At 39.9% G+C, this 25825-nt stretch overlaps 2 protein-coding genes across 10 annotated transcripts in view; one reads left to right on the plus strand and one right to left on the minus strand.

Moving 5' to 3' along the window:
* Positions 1-551, minus strand: part of ITPR2 (inositol 1,4,5-trisphosphate receptor type 2) — a 519313-nt gene extending 518762 nt beyond the window's left edge. For all 4 annotated transcript variants that reach the window (XM_082352042.1, XM_082352040.1, XM_082352041.1 and 1 more), the window contains exon 1: positions 414-551. In XM_082352042.1, coding sequence (XP_082208168.1) covers positions 414-505 — 92 coding nt within the window. In that variant the 5' untranslated portion in view covers positions 506-551. The remainder of the gene's footprint in view (positions 1-413) is intronic.
* Positions 504-25676, plus strand: LOC309609981 (uncharacterized protein; the record flags this gene model as incomplete). Of its 6 annotated transcripts, none has more annotated exons than XM_082352296.1 (4): positions 504-770; positions 2620-2655; positions 9351-9487; positions 12822-25676. In XM_082352296.1, the coding sequence occupies 4 exons, from the start codon at positions 504-506 to the stop codon at positions 12970-12972; spliced, it is 591 nt and encodes a 196-aa protein (XP_082208422.1). In that variant the 3' UTR covers positions 12973-25676. The 6 variants fall into 6 exon arrangements, 4 of the variants coding, with proteins under 4 accessions (XP_082208422.1, XP_082208424.1, XP_082208421.1 ...); XM_082352295.1 differs by having other exon boundaries at positions 514-770; positions 2620-2683; XR_014233670.1 differs by lacking the exon at positions 504-770 and adding an exon at positions 1074-1372 and having other exon boundaries at positions 2620-2683.
* Between the last annotated feature and the right edge of the window lie 149 nt (positions 25677-25825).

Below are 25825 nucleotides of genomic sequence, written 5' to 3' on the forward strand. Positions count from 1 at the left end.
CTGAAGGACAAGGGCTTGAGAGCGGTAGCGAGCAAAGATGGGGAAGAGGAGGCATTTTGTTTCACCTCCAAGGGAAAAAAAAAAATTTTTTTTTTATCAAAACAACCCACGGAGAAGCCAACGAAGACTTCTTCACCGGGCCTGTCTCCGGGCTTTTGAATCACTTCCTCCTTTTCAGATGCGTCTCTGAGCTTGAGATTACGAAGTTGCAGAGAAAGTCTTGCCTCTATGGGCAGCTTCCTGCGAGCGAGAGAGCCGAGCGCACGGCGCTGTCCGCGGGCGCAGAGCCTGCCCTGCCTCCCGGCCACCCCAGGCGGGAGCCGGCGCCGGGGGACGCGGCGGCGCCTGGAGGGACTGGGATGGGTTCCGAGGGGCCCGAGCGCCAGCGCTCCCCAGCCCGCGCCCCGACTTACCCCAGCGTGTTGATGAAGCCGTTGACCGAGCCCTCCGCGTACAGAGACACGATGTCCCCTATGTAGAGGAAGCTGGACATTTTATCGGACATGCTGCTTCATGCTCCGCAGAAGACGTCCCTCCTCTTCTCTGCGCCCTCGCCGCCCTCTCCGGGGAGCCGCCGCGGTAGAGGCGGAACGGAGCGCTCGCCTGCAGCGCCCAGAGCGGCGGCGGCGGGCACGGCCCGAGGGATCGAGTGTCGGGCTCAGCCCTGCCCCGCGCCGGGGAAGCCGCCAGGAGCGGCGCTGCAGCTCCGGACACCCCGCGACGTGCGCCGCCCGGACGCCCAGAGAGCCGCAGCCGCCGCCGCCTCCCCGGCAAGTTTCCTGTTCCTTTTAGAAGTTTTCTCTCCAACACCTTTTGCTCCTCCTCCTCCCTCCTCCGCTCCCTCCTCCGCCTACCCTCCCCGCTCCGCGCCCCGCCGCAGCGGTCCCCGCAGCCCGGCCAGAGCTGGTGCGTGCAGAGCCCCTCGGTTCCCTCGGGGGAATTTTTGGACCAGGTGGTGGTGCCCATTGGGCAAAGGGGAGGAGAGGAGCCGGGGGACGAGAGGGCGGAGGCCAATCAGGCGGCGGCGGCCCGGGGCGGAGCCGGGCCGGGGCGGGGCGACCGGGGTAGGGGGCGGGGCCCCGCCGCCCGGGAAGCTGTGGCGCGCGCTGACTGAACGCGGGGAGGCGCTGGAGGGGCGGCGGGGGTCCCCGAACCGGGAAGCGGTCGCCGGAGAGCCGCCCTGGAGAGGCTAGATTTGGGGTGCGACAGTTCCCGCCTGGGAAAGCGAAGGATGGCGGGGCCGAGACCCAGTCCCTTGTCTTAAAGGGGGCGGGGAGGATTGAGAATTGGCGATGGGGCGCGCGCGCAAGACCGGAGCGGAGTGAGCCGGCGATACGCCTGGCGATGAAAAGAAGGAGCCGGAGCGGCGTGGGTGCGTGGGGTGGATAATTTGCTGACACAGGGAGAGGAAGGAAAGTGTTGAAGCAAAGGAAAAAGTAGAAAATTTTTTTAAATACACAATAAAGAAAGAAAATAAGGAGAAGGAGGGGGAAGGGAGGGAAGGGGGAGGGTCTGTCTCCATTTGGACTATGTAGTTTAGGTTTTGTCTCTAGTACAGGGCGTTAGTGAAACTTGACCCGTCAGCAGATGTCCAGGTGGACATGAGGTAAAAGTCACTTGGCCGGGCCAGCCATTTTTTTAGCCAACCATAGGCGGTGAACCTTCTCTTAAGCCTCCTGCACTCTTAATCCCGCGTCCCCTGCTCTTAACCCGGAGCCCAGGTTTAACTTTCCGCTTCCGGAAGCCCGCTGTCACAGTCTCACTGACCGTCTTGGTTTGTTTACTTTTAAAGCTTCTGACTCTGAAAGCTCCAACGGTCATAAATGAAACTGGCAGCGGGACACGTTTCCACACCTTCTCTGTTGCTTTTGTAACCCTCATCATTTTACAAAACTTTTGTCCTACCCTTCCGGAAGACCTGGAGAAGGCAGACTTGGACAGCAGTTAGGACACTAGCCACCCAAAGAATTGTGACCTAAGTAATCCCCCTAGAGCAAGGTTTGCTGAAAGGTGAAGGAACCCAGGACGTGCACAGAGGTGTGTGCCAAATTGTGCAACGGACCAAAATGTAAATTTACAGTTCGAGGCTGTCTTACAGTTTGAAGATGGTTTGGGTTGAGACTTATAATCACATAATGGAATACGAAAGAATAAGCTTAATGTTCAGACATCTGTGTTTAGAAAGCCTGCAGGATAGAGGAGAATAAAGTGTTAGACCCAGAATCCAGGAAATGCCAGCACGAAGCCTGACTGTACTGAGATAAACTGGACCCAGTCATTGTCCTACCCTGCAGCCGACAGATCTCTCTTTACTTCTGGGTTCTCCTTTGGAAATGGTTACTTAGCAACTTAGAAATGCCTGTTATGTGCTAGAAGCCCTCTTCTGTCTACATGTTACATGATATTACTGTTGGGAGCCTCCAAGACATTGGACGAGCTATTTAAAAGCTTGAGATGGAGTGAGATGAAGACCCTGAAAATGGAGATTTCTGCTTATCCAAGAGATCTATGGATTACATTCTGTGGTTTCCCATGTTGCACAGTCCTGTACCATACATCCAAATGGATGCTCCACAATTACTGGCCAAAGTCATGAATGTTTTTCTTTGTTTCCTCTAGGTACAAACTATCAGTGAACAAGACATTACAAAACAAGTGGGTGATTGTTTATGCTAATGAACAGGTACAAACTTCAAGCCACATACCCAAGACCAATGTGTTTCCTCCTCCTCACCCCGTCCTCACCAGCCACCACCCACTGAGGTGTCCTATGTAGTCTGAGGCCTGGATCTGGTCACACTGCTGCGTTAACATGGCAAAGATAGTCAGCCAACCACCAAAGGTTTAGGCTCTCCTTCCATGGCAGCCAAGCCTCCTTAAAAGGGTCTTCCCAGCCTTAGCTATTCTGGCAACTCTGCCTTTATTTGCTCAGCTCAGAAACCTTGGAATCGTTTTTGACTCCTCTCTCTCACACCCCACATTCAGTCCATCAGCAAATCTTGTCAGCTCTGCCTTCAAAGTATAAAGAAAATCCTACAACCCTGGTCCATGCCTCCATCATCTCTCTCCTGGGTCGTAAGACTCCTCACTGATCTCCCCACTTCCACCTTTGCACCTTTATGATCTATTCTCAACCAAGAAGCCAGACGTTTGCTGTTAAAATAGAAGTTAGATCAAGTCTCTGCTCATAACACTGCAACGACTTCCCATCTCAGAGTGAATTCTGAAGTCACTTCCATGGCATATATGGCCCTATTTAATGTGCCCCCTGAGCCGACGTATTGTAGTACATCTGTGCAGGTACGCATGTGTGAGTGACACTTACACAGTAGTGAGCAGTGAGCAGTACACACCTGCACCACTGTTCTCAGAGCCCCCCACTGCCCCTCTGACTTCATCTCCTGCCACTGACTTGAGCTTCTTCATTCCAACCACCTTGGCCTCCTTTCTCGCCCTCATATATGCCAAGCCTGCTCCCTGTGGAGGGCAGTTAACTTACTGTTCCCTCTGCCTGGCGTGTTCTTCCCATGTGTATCTGCAAGGCTCAGTCCCTCTCTTGCTTCAGAGCTCTGCTCTGATGTCACCCTGTCATGAGGCCTTCCCTGACGACTCTATATAAAATACTGTCCTCAGCCCCATTTGCTATCTCCCTACCCTATTTTTCTTTTTTTAAAAATAAATTTATTTATTTATTTATTTATTTTTGGCTGCATTGGGTCTTCGTTGCTGCACACGGCTTTCTCTAGTTGCAGCGAGCGGGGGCTACTCTTCATTGTGGTGTGCGGGCTTCTCATTGCGGTGGCTTCTCGTTGCGGAGCACGGGCTCTAGGCACGTGGGCTTCGGTAGTTGTGGTACACAGGCTCAGTAGTTGTGGCTCACGGGCTCTAGAGCGCAGGCTCAGTAGTTGTGGCACGCGGGCTTAGTTGCTCGGCGTCATGTGGGATCTTCCCGGACCAGGGCTCGAACCCATATTCCCTGCATTGGCAGGCGGATTCTTAACCACTGAGCCCCCAGGGAAGTCCCTCTATTTATTTTTCTTAGATTTTTTTTATCATAGCATGTTATACATTTATTTGCTTATTTATTTGTCCTGTCTCCTCCCACTAGAATATAGGTTCCATGATGGCAGAGAATTTGTGTGTTTTCATCACTGCTTTATTCCACTCTATAAAAGAGTTCTTGGCACTATCATGTGCCTATTAATAAATATATGTTGAGTGAGTGGGGGGAAAAAATCACCTAGTGCAACATCTTTATGGAGTCTCAGGACCTCTGTGAAACTTGCTCCCTCCAAGAGTAACCATACATCAGTTGGGATGCATGTTCACCCTAATCTCAGATCCCCAAACTTTCTTCATGTTCTATCATTATCTTCTCTTTGAAGCTAATTGTGGGACAGAGACCTCCCCATTTACACCTAATCCTAATTCTAACTCACTCTACACTACATGTCAATAAGTACCATTAACCCACTGTGATTGAGCTAAATCCTACATGAGAGGAGAATAAAGGAAAAGGGAGAGTCCTGAATTTACTGAGACTAAAGCTGCAATGACTGAGAAAACCTGAAGTTACTGAATTTATCCAGAACTAGCCAGGTTAAGTTTGCCATCGATAGAGATGGGCACTTAAAACAGATTAAATTATCAAAAAACAGTTTGGCCTCACACCATATACAAAAATTAACTCAAAATGGACCAAAGACCTACATATAAAACTTTTATAAGAAAACATAGAGGTAAGTGTTCATAATATTGAATTTAGCAATGGTCTCTTAAATATGACGCCAAAGCCATAAGCAACAAAAAAAAGATAGATAAATTTGACTTCACCAAAGTTAAAAATTTTTGTGCTTCAAAGGACACTAAAAAAAGTGAAAATACAATATACAGAATGGGAGAAAATATTTTCAAATCATGTATCTGATAAGGAACTTGTATCTAGAATATTTTTAAAAAACTCTTACAACTCAACAATAAGAAGACAAATAACTTTTTAAATGAGTAAAGGATGTGGATAGTCATTTCTCCAAAGAAGATATACAAATGGCCAATAAGCACGCAAAAAGATGCTCAATATCATCAATCATCAAGGAAACACAAATTAATACAACAATGAGATTTCATTTCACATTCACTGGGATGGCTACAATAAAAATGACAGATAATAACAAGTGCTGACAAAGATATGGGAAAACTGGAACCCCCTACTGCTGGTAGAAATGTAAAATTGTACAACACTTTCGAAAAGAGTTTGGCAGTCCCTGAACAAGGTGAATGTAGACTTGCCATTTGACCCAGCAATTCCATCTCTTGTATATATCCAAAAGAAATGAAAACATATGTATACAGGAAAACTTGTACAAAAATGTTCATAGTAGCTTTATTCATAGTAGCCAATGTCCATCAACTGATGAATGGATAAATAAACAGTGGAATATTACTTGTTCATAAAAATGAATGAACTATTGATTCATGCTACAGCATAGATGAACCTTGAAAACATTATACTAAGTAAAAGAAACCAGTCACAAAAGATCACATATTATATGATTCCATTCATATAAAATGTCCAGAATAGGCAAATTTATCCATTTAGATAAAAAGTCAATTAGTGGTTACCTAGGACCTGTAGTGGGTAAGTAAAGGACACAGGGTTTCTTTGTGGGGTGATGAGAAAGTATTCTTCAAATTTGCACCTCTGTTCAGCATATATTTCCCTTTAACTTGACCTATGTGTTCTTGGTTCCACCTGACATCTACTTTGAGCAAGGGTAACCTCATACCTAGCTGCTGAGAAGGGGGAAAGGGTGCTAGGGTACAACTAAAAAGAATTCAGGGACTTCCCTGGTGGCCCAGTGGTTAAGACTTCACCTTTCAATGCAGGGGATGCAGGTTCAATCCCTGGTCAGGGAACTAAGATCCCACATGCCTCTCGGCCAAAAAACCAAAACATAAAACAGAAGCAATATTGTAACAAGTTCAATAAAGACTTTAAAAATGGTCCAAAAAAAAAAAAAAAAGACTTTAAAAAATAAATAAATAAAAAATTTTTAAAATAAAAAGAATTCAGTGAAACTGTAGGTGGGGTAAAACACATTACTTAATTCCTCACTAATCGTCAGACTACACAAACTCAAAAATGTCCCATCTTCCAATGAAAATCACCTTTGTTATCATATGGCATCAGCAACCTCTTAAGAATCCAGGCACAAAGTCTTGGAGTCACTATTCTTTCCTCTACCTATTTCTTTCTTTCTTTTATCTCAAGAATGTCTCCTCTTTACCTTCTCCACTATCCTTGCTCTGTTCTATACTGTTGCCTACTCACTGGTCTCCACCCTTCCAGTCTCCCCCTCTCACCATCCTCAAAGCAAGCCAGAACAGTCTCCTTACAAAGTTGATCTGATCAAAACTGTTCAGACTTACAATGACACCCCTTGTCTGCAGAAGAAAGTCTTTAACCTGCTAGTGTGAATATTAGATATTGTGAACATCAGTCCATCTAAATGGATTTCCACCACCATGTCCTAGCATTCCACACTGACCATGACCTGGTCTCCTCCTTTGATATCCTTAGTTTCTACTCTTCCACTCCCAATATCCTCAGAAAGCCAGACTTCCCACATATAATCTGACAATTTTAGTCTCCACGTTTTGAGTGTGATGGTCCCTCTGCCAGAAATTCCCCTTCCTCCTTTCCTTCTCCTGCTTCTACATGCCCAAGCTCCATTTCCCCAGTGAAGCTTCCCAGTTACTGCCAGGGCAAAGTTCTGCTTCCTCCTGAATCCCCATCTCCATATTCATGATGGAGAGTTCTGTGGATTTGTTCCCTAGCAAATATACCTTAGTCATATATACGGCCTGCTGTGAAATTTTGGACTAAAAAAAAATGCTGTGACTTGCCTCTAGGTTCATAATGGAAGGAGAAGAGTAGATGATGATATAGGGAAGAATGTAGAAGGACAATCTCATAGTCATCCTCAACTGCTGTTGTGAGGTAGATCCCAGAGAGCCGTCCACCTTTTCCCCCATGTCTAACAGCCTGAATGGGGTTAACACCACCCCCCAACTCCGAGCATGGGTCCTCACTAGTCCAAACCAGTGCTTCTCAAACTTTAGTGTAAGAACCATCTTAAAACAGAGCTCCCTGGGCCCCGTCCCATGAGATTTTTGACTTAGCAGGTCTAGAGTGGGGCTTACTAGCATTTCTGAAGGGGGTGGTTTTGTGTGGGCAAGGGTGGGGGGAGTCGGGGGTGAAACAGACCTTGGTTAGTGGGAACGCTTTGCTGAGAAAATGACTTGTTTTTCATTTTTCTTTCGAAATAATCTCAAACTTACAAAAAAGTTACAAAAGAGTAACTTTTTACAAAGAGTACATCACTTTGACCCAAATTCATCAATTTTTATAATTTGCTATGTTTGTTTCATCATTGTCTTTCTCTACAAACACACACACACACAATTTATTTTTAGAACCATCTGACTATAGGTTGCATAATCATGCCCCTTTACCTAATACTTCGTGTATTCCTAAGAACAAAGATATTCTCTTCTATATCCATAGTACAGCTATCCAGCTCAGAAAATTTAACATTGATCTAAAACTTTAATCTACTGTCCATATTCCAATGTTGTCAATTGTCCAAATAGTATCCTTTATAGCATTTTTTTCCTCCAGGACAAGATCACATATGGCATTTAGTTGTCATATCTCTTCAGTCTCTTTTGATCCATACCAATTCCTCAGCCATCCTTTGTCTTTAATGACATTGATGTTTTTGAAGAATCAAGCCATTTACTTATAGGATAGTCCTCAATTTGGGTTTGTCTTGCATTTCTTCATAATTATATTAGGTTAAGCATTTCCAGCTAGAATAGTACACAAGTGATGAACTGTACTTCCCCAGGTAACCTTGACTTCAGGCACACAGTGTCCATCTGCCCTCTCGTTTATGACATTAGTTTTGATCACTGTCAAAGTGTTGTCTAGTGGAGAAGAGTTTAGCAATAATCCCAAACCAGCTGTCTTTTCAATGTTTGTTCCACAAGAAACACTCTCTTAGCTTGAGAAAACTCCGGAAATGTAGGCCAATCTCAAAGCAGCAGCAAGTCTGATTTTCCTGCCCAAAATGGTGTCCAACCCATCTCCTGACCTTTAACCTCTCTGTTTCCAAAGCTGGAGTTTGACGTCAGTCTACCATGTTTCCCTACCTGCCGGGGACAAACACCAAGCTCCCCCAGTGGTGCCTTTGAAGTTCTTCCCACTAAACTAGATATGAGAGCCAATCATCCCTTCCACACCCTCTCCCCTAACACACACACACACGCACACACATACACACACATACACGGGTCTTGCCCATGCACTGGGGGTGTGGCAAGACTCACAACACAGCAGCAGCTCACTCCAAAGCACTTCAAAACCATCTCTGATCTCCAACAGCCCAACTCAAATATTTCCCTTCATGATTTGCATCTATTCAATGCCTCCACTGAAACTCACAATTTAACATCCTATTAAAATATTCTTCGAATCTATCTGATAGTCACAAATCTTAGAGCTATTTACACTACCTGCTCTTAAATTACTCAAATATTTCAATTCCTGATTACTTCAATTTGCAATGATCCTTCCCCAAATATAATTTCATAATTTCTCAGCTAGATATCAGGACAGTATTCATCAATCATAACTATACCAGAATACTTAATACAAGCATCACATAGACCTGGTTTAAATTACTAACTCACTAATTTACCCTCTGCCAATCTTTATGCAAATATTCAACCTCTGATGCCTCATTTTCCTTATCTGTAAAATGAGGACAATAGTACCTTCCTCCTAAGGGCCTTGTGAGATTTAAATTAGAAAATACACTTGAAGGGTTTGGCACGGTACCTGGCACAAAGTAAGGGCTCAATCATGTTAGCTATTTTTATGATTGTCATTATTTGAGAGAAAAGCAATATTAAAGGTCATAAGAAAACCAAGCATCAGAGATGCTGCGACCTGTGCAAGAAGACACATTAGTGACTGAGCCAGCACCAAACCTGTCTCCAGAGAGTCTGACTCAATAACTCCTTCATTTACACTTCAGTCCCTTCAGTAAACAGTAGTAAATGCCTGATAACCTCTTTCAGGGATATTGGCATTTTTTAAATTTCTGTAAAAGAAAGAAATCTAATTTTTAACAGGGAAATTTCAGGTATAATAAAGAAAAGAAAACAAGTTTTGAGACAAAACAAACAGAAGTGGCTAAATTCCCAACCTGGTGCTGTAAAACCACCCCAAAGTGTCCCGTGGGAACTCTGCCTTCCACAAGCTGACAGTTTTTATCTCTTCACAGAAGGGGGCAGATAAAACCCACGGAGAAAACTGCCATCTAACACCAGAGAAAGCTGTCATGCTTGCGGTCTCTGGCATGATAAACAGGGAAGACGTAATGCAGAACTTTGACTATCCCTCACCTCCTACAGACTTCCGGTACCATAAAAAGTGTAGCTGGGGCAGTTAAGGTCCTACAATGCAAACCAAGAGCAATTTCTCAACTTGTAATTCCATTTCCCAGATCCCCGGGGATTTCTGGGTTGCTCTTAAAGGCTTACTTCAGGAATTTTAACCTTGTCTTAATGAATAGAAACAGGCTACTAAGGCCAAACTCATCAACTGGTAAATGCCAATGAGAATGAAAGATCTGAGAACAAGTTTGGTAGAGGGGTAAGAGATGGAGGAAAGTAATATATACTAGTAACATATATCTGAGTCTCTGTGCTGAGCACTTTTCATATATTGATATTATCTGAGAACCTCCAGGAGGTAATTGGTATTATCAATCCCATTTAACAGCTGAAGAAACTTGAGTCTTAGAGAGGTTAAGGAACCTACCCAAGGTCACCCAAGTAGTAAGATACATGGGGAGAAAAGAAAAAATAGCACCATAACTCAGAAAAGGGCAAAAACGGGGAGAATAAACCCAACAAGAACTTCCTGAAGTCTTTTTTCTGACCTCTTGACCCTTCCCCAAATTTGCCTTGGTTTCCTCTCGTTTGTGTACATGGTATGAATTGTTGTACAGTTGTCTCTCAGTATCTGTGGGGGATTGGTTCCTGGAGCCGCCTTGGATGCCAGAGTCCCCCGAGCATATAAAATAGTTGGTACAGTCAGCCCTCCCTATCCATGGGCTTTGCAACTGCAGATTCGACCAACGCCCAGGCATTCACACATCCATGTAAAGTTGTACCATGTTGGCAGACCATGGTTGGCTGAAAATTTTAGTTTAGTTCTAGGATATCACATGATATCTTAAGGTGAAAATAAATTCAGGGGAATATGTGGTTATTCAATATAAAAACTCAACAATGGAATTAATATTTAAAATTCTATGAATAAGGGATTTCTTAGCTTAGAAATACATATGCATTAATATAAAAACATAAAGCAAAATATCAAGTAGATTTGATTCATATAGCCATAAATTTTTATGTCAAAATTCTAATAAACAGAACTTAAAAGAAAACAACCAAATGGGTAAACTATGTACAACAAATGTTATAGGCAAAGGGTTGGATGTAAGCAAGAAATAAAAGTAATATAATAGTGAAATATCATTTCGCATATATCAGACTAGCAAAAAAAATTTTTTTTATTATAATAACCAATGCTGAGAGTGAAACAGCCAATCTCATATCTGTACAACCATTTTAAACAAGAATATGGATCTATGGAGTATATCCTAAGGAAAAATCCTATATATGAAAAATACTCAAAATTATGTTTGTCGTAGTATTAATAATAATAATAAACATTGGAAACAAAGCAAATATTGAACAATAGCAAATTAATGATGTGGAAAGGAGTAGCTAACATGATATGTACCAATGATTCTTATTAAGAATATGTGATAATATATAAAAAGATTTATATCATGACTTAAAAGTAGGATAAAAGTTCTGTAATGAGTTTGGTCACTAAAATATCAGGGAAAAACAACATACTAGAAAAAAAAGATTTGTATGATAAAACTATGGCTAATTTTCTCTACTTTCCTAATGTTTTAGAGAGTTTATATTATTTTTAAATGACAAAAAACACAGCAATAAGTGACATTTGGTTTTAAACGGAAAAATTTCTAAAGAAGAAACTATGAGAAAGATTTTTTCAAAGTCTCAGTTGACACAGTAGAGTGAAAGCAGAGCAGGAGACATTGGAACCAACAGATTCAGTCGTGCAGAAGACATGCTTAGGAAACTGCCTTTTGATTCTGGTGTTTTAATTAATCTTTTCTTATTAATGCATATTTTTAAGAAAGTATTTATCACAGTCTTTACAGTGAAATTACAAACAGAGGACATACAGCTTCACAGCATTTCAGTAATTCAGTTTTGGCTGCCCCAGTGTCTCCTGGCATCTTTCAGAACATCTCAGTAGACAAAGATGCTAAGTGAAAATTCCAGAAGCCTGTAGAATTCGAATCCACCCTTCTTGGCAAAAAACAGATTTAAGACTGGAATGTAGTTCTCCATGACAACCTTATCAGTGTTTGGGGTCTGGTTATTTCTGGGTGCCATGTTCCAGGAAAGTGTTGCAACTAAACCTGTTACCATTTTTGCCTTAGCTCTTGGCCTCGGGCTAAGCAAGGATTTGGCCATGTTCACCATTACAATCTCTGCTTATCAAACTGGGGCAGGCTTGATATTGAATAAGCCTTGCAATAAATGACATAAAAATATTGATAGAGAGATAAAATTCTAAACTCTTTTCAGTAAGAGATTTTGATGGATATTCAAATATATGGGCCAAAACTCAGCTCCCCAAAACTCTCCCAAATCAGATTGCATCTACTCTTAAGAATGTCTAAAGGCTCTTGTATAAATTGAATCCAGTATTTTTCCTATTGAAGTAGGTTTACACCGGAAAAAAAATTTCCTTCAAATATTGCAGCCATCACAGCTGCTTCACACAGACTTTCATTTCCCTGAATGGATGGACACCTGCCTCAGACGTCATTTCCTACCCATGTTTGTGTGGGACTAAGATAACACAACACCAGGTTTTGAATACGTGCTCACTTCCTTGTAGTCTGTCTTTTCATAGTAGAATTTCTGAGAGAAGGTGTAAATGGCAGTGGGTGGAACTAGAGGATGGGCAGGGAACGTGGTAGAAGCTTTAAGAAAACTTGCTAGCAGCATCTGTTCTGTTTGCTTCTGATGAACATGCAATTTCTTCATTCCCACAGCATTTGAAATACTCTCCCCTAGAGTCATTCCATAATGGTCCATGTCTCTGATATTAAGATTTCTTAATATATGCCATCTCCCCCAAGATGGGCATACACAACACCATATAAAGTTGCACGATATTGGTTTTTTGGCAGCTACATTACAAATCTACATTAACTTTACTTTGCATCCTTACAGTTTAAAAATCATTTGTTTTCAAAACAGAAATAGAGTCACAGATGTAGAAAACAAACTTATTGTTACCGGGGGGGACAGGGGGGAGGGATAAATTGGGAGATTGAGATTGACATACACACACTACTATATATAAAATAGATAACTAATAAGGGCCTACTGTATAGCATAGGGAACTCTACTCAATACTCTGTAATGACCTATATGGGAAAAGAATCTAAAAAAGAGTGGTTATATGTACGTGTATAACTGAATCACTTTGCTGTACAGCAGAAATTAACACAACATTGTAAATCAACTATACCCCAATAATATAAATTTGTTTAAAAAGGGAAAAGAAAGCATTTGTTTTTAGTCATTAGTATTTTCTTCCAGCTTAATGTTTGTCTAACTTTTTTTCACAGATTTTCTTACTGTCGGCATATTCTTGGACCAAAAGACAGGGAGATGGAAAGAGAGGAGAGTACTCATTCTCTCTGCTCTCACCACTGCTGCCGCACAGCCCACCAAGCCACGTGGCGCCATACATCAGGCACTATTCATGTTTATTCCTGATACAGCTTTTGACCTTTCCCAAGAGTCCTGTTAAAGTTTGTGTCCGGTTAGATGCTTTCAGGTTGCTCCACTTCTGTATATCCATCCACTTCTTCCACTAACTTGATGGAAGTCTCAGCCTTCTTTTTTTTCCCAAACTGAGTCTCCCTGTCTTCTTCTCCTCCATGGCCAGGTCAATTTGCACACAGGCTTTGGAAACATAAAACTAATTGCGTGTCATTCACCTGACAATGTTCTTATAAAGCAAATAGACGTAAACGTTTTAAATGCTTTAAATATAACAGTTTATTCAAAGTTAATGGGACATCCTGGCAGTCATTTTACTCATTCAGCAAATATTCATGGAGCACCTACTGTGTGCCAATACCTATGCTACGTGGTAGTTATACAAGAGTGATAAGAAATTGTTTCTGCCCTCAAGGAGTCTGATCTAAATATCCTTTAGAAAATGCCAACCTATTTTTGTAAGTCATGTAAAATTGGATAGGCTTTAAAGAAAAAATTGATATTAAATATTTTATGAATTATACAGTCCAGTTCCATCTTGCTTGAAGATTGAGTTCTAAAATCAGAATTAATTTGAAAATTGAATAAAGTGAAAAAAAAATTACCCTTTAAGCATTTGAATCTCTTCAAGAACTGTCATGAGCTCACACTCCCCAAGGTCCGATGCTGCTGAAACAGAGGAGAACAATTCCCCTCTCCTGCTATCCCCAGGAGCTACACAAAGCGAGAGGCAGCAAAATCTCCTCCACCACTAAAATTGTTATTTTCCTCTTTTTTTTCTGAACAAAATATTAAAGTCTAAATTAAATTTGGCTACATTTCAACATCACAATAAGGATTAAACTCCTGAATATGAAGTGTACAGTATGGGGAAATACCATCAAGAACTATGTAATATCTTTGTATGGTGACATATGGTAACTAGACTCATCATGGCGATCAGTTTGAAGTGTATAGAAATATAGAATCACCATGTTGTGTAACAGAAACTAACATAGAGTTGTAAGTCAATTATATTTCAAAAACGAACACATTCATAGAAATAGAGATCAGAGTCGTGGCTACCAGAGGTGGGAGTGGGGTGTGGGGGGACTGGGTGAAGGCAAACTTCCAGTTATAGGATAAATAAGTACCAGGGATGTAAAGTACAACATGATAAATATAACTAACACCGATGTATGTTATATATAAAAGTTGTTGAGAGAGTGATTTCTGAGCATTCTCAACACAACCACCACCAATTTTTTTTTCTATTTCTTTAATTTTGTGCCTATATGAGATGATGGATATTCACTAAAGTTACTGTGATAATCACTTCATGATGAAGGTAAATCAAATCATTATGCTGCACACCTGAAATGTATACAGTACTGTGTGCCAATTATATCTCAATAAAACTGGAAGAAAAAAAGATTAAGCTCCTGAAATTTTTGGACGGACACTTTCCTCTGATAGGGATATATTGTTGTGCATATTATTAAGAAAACATCTGGTGGGGGAATGAGAATTTAGAAAACTGGTGCTCTGAGGGGAAAAAAAAAAATGAAACCGTATACTGTCACCCATGAGCAATAAGTATATAATGACACATGTCCTTCAAAGAATACATATAAAAAAATTCCAAAATTTTATATTCATAAGATAATTATTATAAAGAGACTCTCAAGGATAAAAAAAGGCAGTTTTGAGTGGTTTGTGTGATAAATGATGTGAAATATTTTCACATTAAAAATATATTAAAATATTAGCTCAATAAAGTTCATCCTCTGTGTGCATAGTATTTTCTTTTTTTTCTTTCTGTTCCATTAATTTTTAAAAATTTTTACTGGAGTATAGTTGATTTACAATGTTGTGTTAGTTTCATGTGTACAGCAAAGTAAATCAGTTACACATATACATATATCCACTCTTTTCCCATATAGGCCATTACAAGATTCTTTTCCCATATAGGCCATTACAAAGTATTGAGTAGAGTTCCCTGTGCTATACAGTAGGTCCTTGTTGGTTATCTATTTTATATATAGTAGTGGGTATATGGCAATCCCAATCTCCCAATTTATCTCTCCCCCCCTCATCCCCTGGCAACCATAAGTTTGTTTTCTACATCTGTGACTCTACTTCTGTTTTGTAATTAAGTTCATTTGTACCACTTTTTTTAGATTCCACATATAAGTGATATCATATGATATTTGTCTTTCTGTGTCTGACTTACTTCACTCAGTATGACTATCTCTAGGTCCATCCATGTTGCTGCAAATGGCATTATTTTGTTCTTTTTTATGGCTGAGCAATATTCCATGGTATATATGTACCACTTCTTCTTTATCCATTCCTCTGTTGATGGACAGTTGGGTTGCTTCCACATCCTAGCTATTGTAAATAGTGCTTCAATGAGCATTGGGGTGCATGTATCTTTTCGGATTATGGTTTTCCCGGCATATATGCCTAGGAGTGAGATTGCTGGGTCATATGGTAGTTCTATTATTAGTTTTTTAAGGTACCTCCATACTGTTCTCCATAGTGCGGTACCAATTTACATTCCCACCAACAGTGTAGGAGGGTTCCCTTTTCTCCATACCCTCTCCAGCATTTATTGTTTGTAGATTTTTTGATGATGGCCATTCTGATCGGTGTGAGGTGATACCTCATTGTAGTTTTGATTTGTATTTCTCTAATAATTAGTGATGTTGAGCATCTTTTCATGTGCTTTTTGGCCATCTGTATGTCTTCTTTGGAGAAATGTCTATTTAGGTCTTCCACCCATTTTTTGATTGGGTTGTTTGTTTTTTTGATGTTGAGCTGCATGAGCTGTTCGTATATTTTGGAGATTAATCCCTTGTTGGTTGCTTCGTTTACAAATATTTTCTCCCATTCTGAGGGTTGTCTTTTTGTCTTGTTTATGGTTTCCTTTGCTGTGCAAAAGCTTTGAAGTTTCATTAGGTCCCATTTGTTTATTTTTGTTTTTATTTCCATTACTCTAGGAGGTGGATCAAACAAGATCTTGCTGTGATTTATGTCAAAGAGTGTTCTATGTTTTCCTCTAAGAGTTTTATAGCGTCTGGTCTTACATTTAGGTCTTTAATCCATTTTGAGTTTATTTTTGTGTATGGTGTTAGAGAGTGTTCTAACTTCATTCTTTTACATGCAGCTGTCCCATAGTATTTTCTACTTAAAAAATCAAACACATTTTATTTTTTGTTTCTATAATTTATCCCAAATTGAAATAGATTCATAATGCTTTCTGTCTGTATGTGTGAATTTCTTATAATCAAGTATTATTTTGGTAGTGTATCTTTAACAGCATAATGACACTTACAAATGTGTTTTATCAATTTGAAAGAAGACAAAACTAGGAATTTTTTTAAGTTACACAGAACGTATGGAAAGAGAAGGAAAGGAAAGCAAAAGGAATGGAAGGAAAAGGAATGGAGAGGGTAGAAGGGCAGAGGAGGGGTGGAGAAGCAAAGGAGCAATAAAGATAAATATCCCCCTACCCCCGCAATGCGATGCAGAACAAGGTAGCCAGGCTGGGCCAGCAAGAACCAGCCTTCCTAGGATCAGCTTACTTATTAGGATGCATCTATTCTCTGTTTGGATTTTAGAATGTCAGTGCCACAGATGTTTTCACTGAATGTTTTTCAAAGAACAAAAAGATGCATTTTGACTGAAAATAATTGCTTCCCATGTGTAATAATTAAACAGCTAAACACTTACCAATACTGAGAATTTCTGATTTTGCTCTCAAGCTTTTTATTACTTCTAGGATATAGCTTGTTCCCAAACAAATAATTTTAACAAAAAAATTTGCATATTAATTTTGATCAAAACTATAATATATTTTGGATTCATGTCACATTTGCAAAAATTGCAGTTGAGGGCACATAGCTGACTGCTCTTAGGCCTTTCTTAAGTTCGTATGTATTAACGTGGAAAATAAAGACATGTTTGCAAAGCCAAAGCAAGGCAGGAAATTGTGGTAATCACAAATCAACAAATATCACATACCATCAGCTACCTATTATTCACTGGCAATTTTCAATGAATCTGGACCAGCATCTCTGTGAAAGTCAGGAAGGAAAATCCTCCACATCACAATCCCTCCTCAATAACATGGTCTGCTTATAAAATAGATTTAACTGTCTAAACATTAATATTTAATATGAATTCTCACAACAATATTCTCTTGGCCTAACCATTTGTACAAGGACTGCTTAAAACAACTTTATCACTTAACATATATTTTAACAGTTTTAACAATTTTCAGAATTACTTCTGTATCTAGTTGAGCTATACTCAAATAGACACAGTGAATAAAAGGAGAAAATTTTTAAAAGTTATGTCTGAAAATAGGGAAGGTTTTTGTAAATGTGAAAAAACTGTGATGTATATTAATAGATTACCAGAACTTGTTTCTTTGGTAACATTTTCGGGAAAATAAGTTGCATTTTCTCTTTTTTTATCAGTCCCTCAATTTGTAATGAAAAGTACCAAATAGATTCCAGGCACATACTTCGTTTGTCCACTTTTAGATTTTTCATCTTTATTCTGAGTTAGAGAAATTCTCAAATTGGACTTATTAGCAGAAAATGCATCTATTCTCCATGTGGTACAATCCCAAAGACTGCATTATTAAATTTTATGTAATCTGAAGAAAATTACCATATAAATTTGTGGAGATTGTGTAAGGATTCAATCTATATGCCTGGCATATATTTAACAAGTCACCATTAACCTTAAAATGAAAGTCCTCTTATTTCACTGTAACACTTGCATATTCCAGAAGAATAGGAAATTCCTTATTCATCAGTTTTTTCAACATAATTCATACTCCAAGATGGATCATAGGAACAGAGGGTATGCCTGAGAGAAGTGAAAGGAATCAATGACTGCGAACTTTATATCATTCAATCTGATCATGAGAAATGACTGAATCATCAATATTAATTAATCTTAATATCCCTAAGATAGCAGTAATAAGGTGATTATTTCCATGTATCTCTTTCAGTTAATATTTTTAAATTTCTTAAGATTTTATAGGTGAAGGAGTTAAAACATTTGTGGGTGTTTCTGATGATGTTTACTAACAATGCAAAATGAGGCAGAGACCTAAAGCAATTCTCTGGATAATTCACACTATAATGAGATAGCCAAATACTTGAGTTTAAGCTTAGGTGTCTGTTTTTGCTCTCTGTTTTGTTTTTTTGTTTTGAGTTTTCCTATTGATTTTGCAAACAGAACACTCCCAGACTTGATAACATCTCCACACCTAGATGAATATCATCTTTTTCTCATTTTACAAGTGACAAAAGCTAGGGACTAAGTAAATCAGGTGACTCGTCCATAAATCAGGAATTAAGTCATAACCTTCTCATTTTCATCTCATTATAGTATCATATTAGAATCTTTTTCTTTATTAATCCTAATAACAGAAACTATGCCTAATTTTTAAAATACTATACAAATAAATCATGCTTATAGTAGTAAAATAGAAAATAAGATTAACAATAGAAAAAGATAGTCCTAGTCAAACCATTTGGAAACTAGCATTTCTCACCAAACAATAAGTCATTATCATACTTCCATTAGGAGTAAATTTTTATTTGCCTTGTTTCTCAAGTGCTTATTTCAATTATAAAAAAAATTGAATTTACCTACAGATTATCATATTAAGTGAAGTAAGTCAGAAAGAGAAAGACAAATACCGTATGATGTCACTTATATGTGGAATCTAAAATATGGCACAAATGAACTTATCTACAAAACAGAAAGACTCACAGACAGAAAACAAACTTATGGTTACCAAAGGGGAAAGGGGGTTGGAAAGGGATAAATTAGGAGTTTGGGATTAGCATATACAAACCACTATATATAAAATAGATAAATAACAAGGCCCTACTCTTTAGCACAGGGAACTATATTCAATATCCTGTAGTAAGCCATAATGGAAAAGAATATGAAAAAGAATATATATATATGTATAACTGAATCACTTTGCTATACACCAGAAACTGACACAACATTTTAAATCAATTATACTCTCAACAAAATTCAACACCCATTTATGATAAAAACTCTCCAGAAAGTGGGCATAGAGAGAAACTACTCCAACATAATAAAGGCCATATATAACAAACCCACAGCAAACATTATTCTCAATGGTGAAAAACTGAAAGAATTTCCTCTAAGATCAGGAACAAGACAAGGGTGTCCACTCTCGCCACTATTATACAACATAGTTTTGGAAGTCCTAGCCACAGCAATCAGAGGAGAAAAAGAAATAAAAGGAATCCAAATCAGAAAAGAAGAAGTAAAACTGTCACTGTTTGCAGAAGACATGATACTGTACATAGAAAATCCTAAAGATGCCACTAGAAAACTACTAGAGCTAATCAATGAATTTAGTAAAGTTGCAGGATACAAAATTAATACACAGAAATCTCTTGCATTCCTATACACTAATGATGAAAAATCTGAAAGAGAAATTAAGGAAACACTCCCATTTACCACTGCAACAAAAAGAATAAAATACCTAGGAATAAACCTACCTAAGGAGGCAAAAGAGCTGTATGCAGAAAACTATAAGATACTGATGAAACAAATCAAAGATGACACAAACCATATGGCGAGATATACCATGTTCTTGGATTGGAAGAATCAATATTGTGAAAATGACTATACTACCCAAAGCAATCTACAGATTCAATGCAATCCCTATCAAACTGCCAATGGCATTTTTCACAGAACTAGAACAAAACATTTTACAATTTGTATGGAAACACAAAAGACCCTGAATAGCAAAAGCAATCTTGAGAAAGAAAAACGGAGCTGGAGGAATCAGGCTCCCTGACTTCAGACTATACTATAAAGCTACAGTAATCAAGACAATATGGTGGTGGCACAAAAACAGAAATACAGACCAATGGAACAGGATAGAAAGCCCAGAGATAAACCCACGCACCTATGGTCACCTAATTTTTGACAAAAGAGGCAAAAATATACAATAAAGAAAAGACAGCCTCTTCAATAAGTGATGCTGGGAAAACTGGACAGCTACATGTAAAAGAATGAAATTAGAACACTCCCTAACACCGAACACAAAAATAAACTCAAAATGGATTATAGACCTAAATGTAAGGCCAGACACTGTAAAACTCTTAGAGGAAAACATAAACAGAACACTCTCTGACATAAATCACACCAAGATCTTTTTTGACTCACCTCCTAGAGTAATGAAAATAAAAACAAAAATAAACAAATGGGACCTAATGAAACATAAAAGCTTTTGCACAGCAAAGGAAACCATAATCAAGACGAAAAGACGACCCTCAGAATGGGAGAAAATATTTGCAAACAAAGCAACTGACAAAGGATTAATCTCTAAAATATACAAACAGCTCATGCAGCTCAACATCAAAAAAACAAACAACCCAATCAAAAAATGGGTAGAAGACCTAAATAGACATTTCTCCAAAGAAGATATACAGATGGCCAAAATGCACATGGAAAGATGCTCAACATCACTAATTATTAGAGAAATGCAAATCAAAACTACAATGAGTTATCACCTCACACCAGTCAGAATGGCCATCATCAAAATATCTACAAACAATAAATGCTGGGGAGGGTGTGGAGAAAAGGGAACCCTCTTGCACTATTGGTGGGAATGTAAATTGATACAGCCACTATGGAGAACAGTATGGAGGTTCCTTAAAAAACTAAAAATAGAACCACCATATGATCCAGCAATCCCACTACTAGGCATATACCCAGAGAAAACCATAATTCAAAAAGACACATGCACCCCAATGTTCATTGCAGCACTATTTACAATAGCCAGGACATGGAAGCAGCCTAGATGTCCATCAACAGAGGAATGGATAAAGAAGATGTGGTACATATATCCAATGGAATGTTGCTCAGCCATGAAAAGGAATGTAATTGGGTCATTTGTAGAGATGTGGATGGACCTGGAGACTGTCATACAGAGTGAAGTAAGTCAGAAAGAGAAAAACAAATATTGTATATTAACACATATATGTGGAATCTGAAAAATGGTATAGATGACCTTAATTGCCAAGCAGAAATAAAGACACAGACGTAAAGAACAGAAGTATGGATACCAAGCGGGAAAGGGGTGGGGTGGGAGGAATTGGGAGAGTGGGACTGACACATATACACTATTGATACTATGTATAAAATAGACAACTGATGGGAACATATTGTATACCACAGGGAACTCTACTTAATGCACTGTAGTGTCCTAAATGGAGGGGATATATGTATATGTATGGCTGAGTCATTCTGCTGTGCAGTGGAAGCTGACACAGCATTGCAAAGCAACTATACTCCAATGAAAATTAATTAAAAAAAAATTATACTCTAATAAAAAAAAATGACTTTAAAGGTGGTACAATCTATACAAATACTTTCCAATTTTAGAAAATTAGTTATCATTATTAGCAATTAAAATGTCTTGAAAAATACTATATGTATGAAATTGTTACCTTCACTATCAGCAATACCTTTATAAAAGTATTTTTTGCTTTGATATTTTAAATGAGTAACAGGTATCACCTTCATTTTGCAACTATTAAACAGGTACGTTTTATTTCCCCCCCTAAAATCAGGTTTCAGTGCAGCCTTCATCCCAGAGACCAAGCCCTGGAGCTTTATGGTACTAGGCTTAGGATGGCCTGTTTTGGGTTTGTTGATCAAGACAATAAGCTAGAAATTCAGACTGGTGGAGAAGGAATTTACTAAATTTTTTATCTCCCTTTCAACAAAGAGCACCTGCCACAGAGTAGGGAAGATGTCTTTGGTGCCATTAATGGACTGAGTCGTGAGGATAAGGAGGAAGGTAGGAGAATGTGATGGAGGAGAAACAGAGAGATGCAGTATTTTATAGACTCTAAGACAACATTGATTGTAAGATGCACCATTATACCACCAAGAAAGAAAATATTCTGCTAATTTAACTAGGACATAATACGAGTTCTAAGACCCAGTTTCAAAGATGACTATGAAGGGGGTGGAGAACGTTTCTTAGAATGCATGAAGTATGGTAAAAAAAAAAAAAATAGACAAGAAAGGAGGCAAGGGAGGTGGGGCGATATGCTCTGATCTCACTCTGGGGCTTTAGAGACAGAAGGATGGAGGAAGGCTCCTAGGCTAGTTTGAGGGCAGTGCTGAGGGCAGAGAAGGGGTCTTGCCCTGCTTCCAGTTAGAGGTCTAAAAGCAGGTTGCCTCTCAGGCAATTCCCACACTAACCAGGGAGGCAGAAGGCCACATCAGAGAAAGACTGGTGAGTCAGTGTAATTGTGCAGAGAGGGAAGTTTGATAGCAGATCCCCAAAGTTTGCTTTTACTCCCATGTGGTAGAGGCAGGAACCAAAGTGCTGACCCGAGAGTTAGAATGTGAAGTCACGTGAACTGAGACCCAGTGGGGCTGCCACAGGGTCACTGTAGCACATCCCTCCCCACTCTGGTGAAGGGCTAATAATCCATAATCAACCGGGCCAGTGGCCAGAGAGGGGACAGGGCAGAAACTCAGAGGGAAGCATAGCGAGCAAGGCAATGCCAAGTCCGTGAAAGAGAATTACTGGGCTCAGATGAATCTCAGTGACCAGACCGTGAGTGACACCAGCTTAGAACTCAGCCAAGAATGTCAGCAGAGTGAACAGCAGCCTGGCAGACAGAGACGTTGCCACAGAGAAGAGAGAAGCCAGAGCACAGGGCAGGGACACCATCCCCCCACGAGCACAAGGTCACAAAACCACATCCCGCCAGGTGAAATCCAAAAGACCAAACATTTCACTCCAAAGAGATTAGATATTTACCTAAAGAGATTGCTTAAATTTATGTAACTAGATCAACACTCAGAGTGGACCGAAGTCAGTTTTTTTCCGGTCATCCAGCTGGTGAGGCCTTCATGAGGATCAGATCCATTTTAGACAATGCAGTTTTAGTTTTCTTTCTAGTTTTATTGAGATATAATTGACATATAACTTTGCATACGTTTATGGTGCACAAAGTGTTGATTTGATACAGTGAAGTTTTAGACAAATGAAGGAACCACGTTTCCTCTCCTCCTCTGACATGCAGAGTAAGTATGTGACCCAAAAAGTATGACTTCTTATTATTCAATATATGGTATTTGACGATGTCAAACTCTGCTGTTTCTAAGAGTATACAGGGAAATAAAGAATATTCTCCACGAACCTTCCTTGAACTCTCCAGCCAGAAGAAATCCCTCCTCATTCTAAATTTTCATAGCACATTCAATCTTGAAATGTGGCTGCTAGACCATCAGCATCAGTGTCACTGGGAATTTCTTAGAAATGCAAATCACTGGGCCCCATCCCAGACCTACTATATGAGAAACTCTGAGGAGGTGGGGCCCAGCAATCTGTATATTAACAAATCATTTAACAAGTATTCAGATGCTTGATTAAAATTTGAAAACCATGGTCATAACACTTTGTGCTTCCTTTATGAGATCTATTACATTCTGGCATTACTGTTTTAGTTTTACTGCTCTTGGTGCCCAGGTTTGAATATTCTATGTCATTGGACATTAATATACATTAATCATCTTTGTCGCAGTCATCTATAGCAGGGGTCCCCAACCCCCTGTTAGGAACTGGGCCGCACAGCAGGAGGTGAGCGGCAGGCAAGCAAGCGAAGCTTCATCTGTATTTACAGCCACTCCCCATCGCTCGCATTACCACCTGAGCTCTGTCTCCTGTCAGATCAGCAGCTGCATTAGATTCTCATAGGAGCACGAACCTTACTGTGAATTGCACATGCAAGGGATCTAGGTAGTACGTTCCTTATAAGAATCTAATGCCTGATGATCTGAGGGGGAGCTGAGGCGGTGATGCTAGCGCTGGGGAGCGGCTGCAAATACAGATTATCATTAGCAGAGAGGTCTGACCGCACAGCGACCATAATAAATCAACTGCTTGCAGACTCGTATCAGAACCCTATCAGTGGGTGGCAAGTGAAAACAAGCTCAGGGCTCCCACTGATTCTGCATTATGGTGAGTTGTATAATTATTTCATTATATATTACAATGTAATAATAATAGAAGTAAAGTGCACAATAAATGTAATGCACTTGAATCATCTCGAAACCACCCCCACCCCAGGGTCCGTGGAAAAATTGTCTTCCACGAAACGGGGCCCTGGTGCCAAAAAGGTTGGGGACCACTGATCTATAGACCCTTGAGTCATCTTTCTCAATTCCTTGCAGATTTACCTCCTGGCTCACTATTACTGTTGCCAACACTTCAATCATAGCTCATAATACTTTCAGTATCTATATAAATGATCTTTCTCGCATCCTGGTCTCTAACTTAATCAACCCCAATTTTTCCTCTCTGCTTCAGCTGCCCACTCTATGAGCTTGTCATTGATCCTGTGGTTACCAATAATTACAAACCATAACATCAGTCCCAAGCAGCTTACTTTCTTACTACCATCTGCTTCCCATCTTTCTAACTACAGTAACTCCAACATCTTTCAGCTTGCTGAAATCCCACTGACCCACCACTATTACATGGGAAGCCGCTTCTCACAGGCCCTATTTTCCTTCCTTACTCAGCTGGATTAGAGGCCATCGTCATCATCACGCACGACTATTTCAACCCTCTTTGTCCTCTCTCTTTTTGTATTATTCACCTAGACAACTCCTACTCTGGCTAAATCCGATATCCAGCTTGCTGCACACCTGCACCGCTAACTAATATTACTAGAGAAAAACATAAACCTACACTCATCAGTCCCATTCTAATGAGGTCCCATTCTACTGGACCTCAAGGGAGTGCGGCAGTCATAACACATTTGCTTAATCCATTCCCTCTCCCACTCCTCTAGATGACTGCTCACACCTTCTCTTCCCTCCTCAAATGCCGCAGCTACTCCCCAGTTCTGACTCTCATCCTGCTGATGGCGTATTTCCTAGTTCACTGAGGAAATCGAAGCAAATGAAACAGAACTTCCACAAGCACCTGACAAGGGACCTCTGCCATTTCCTGTGCCCTCTACTCTGTTGTTATGAACTCACCCGGACTCCAGCTAATCCCCTTACAGAAAATCTCCTGTGCATACTTGCTGTCTCCAATTTGTCTCCTCCTATTCTCTTTTGAACTCTTTGGCTTTGCCCCCATGAATCCACTGAAACTACTCTTGTCAACAACACCTGTGACCTCCATGATCCTAAATCAATGGTCCCCTGTCTTCATCTTACTTGTCCTATCAACCATCAGCATTTTACACAGTGGTTGACTCCCTCCTCTTTGATACATTTTCTTCAGTTGGCTTCGAGGATACCAACCACCCTCTCTTGGTTTTCCTTGTACTTCACTGACTACTTTCTCACTCTTCTTTCCTGGTGCCTCAGTGTATCCCCAGCATTTAAACAAAGGTGTGCCCCAGTGCTTAGACATTGGACCTCTTCTCTTCTGAGTCTACCTTCACTCACAAATTTACCACTCCAACTTTAATTCCAAAGTCTATATCTAACTGCCTAGACATTTATACTTGTTTGTCTAATAGACAACTTTCAGTCCTACCAGTCAGCAGCATTTGAAACAAGACGGCTCTGTCTGCTGTGTGAAAAGATTCAAGGAGAGCAAGAAATGATGCAGGGACACTAGTGAGAAAGTTTAATGTAGTAGCCCAGGTAAAAAATAATATTGATTCAAACTCTAGTGGGGGTGGTAGAGATGAAGAGAAGTGGACTTATTTAAAATTATCTGAAAGTTTGAATCGAAAGACGTGATGATGGATTGGATGGAGGTGGGGAGAAATCAAAAAATTTTTGTAAAAGACACTATCTCCTCATCTTC

This window comes from Balaenoptera borealis, assembly GCF_965194805.1.
Source record: "Balaenoptera borealis genome assembly, chromosome: 13".
NCBI lineage: Eukaryota > Metazoa > Chordata > Mammalia > Artiodactyla > Balaenopteridae > Balaenoptera > Balaenoptera borealis.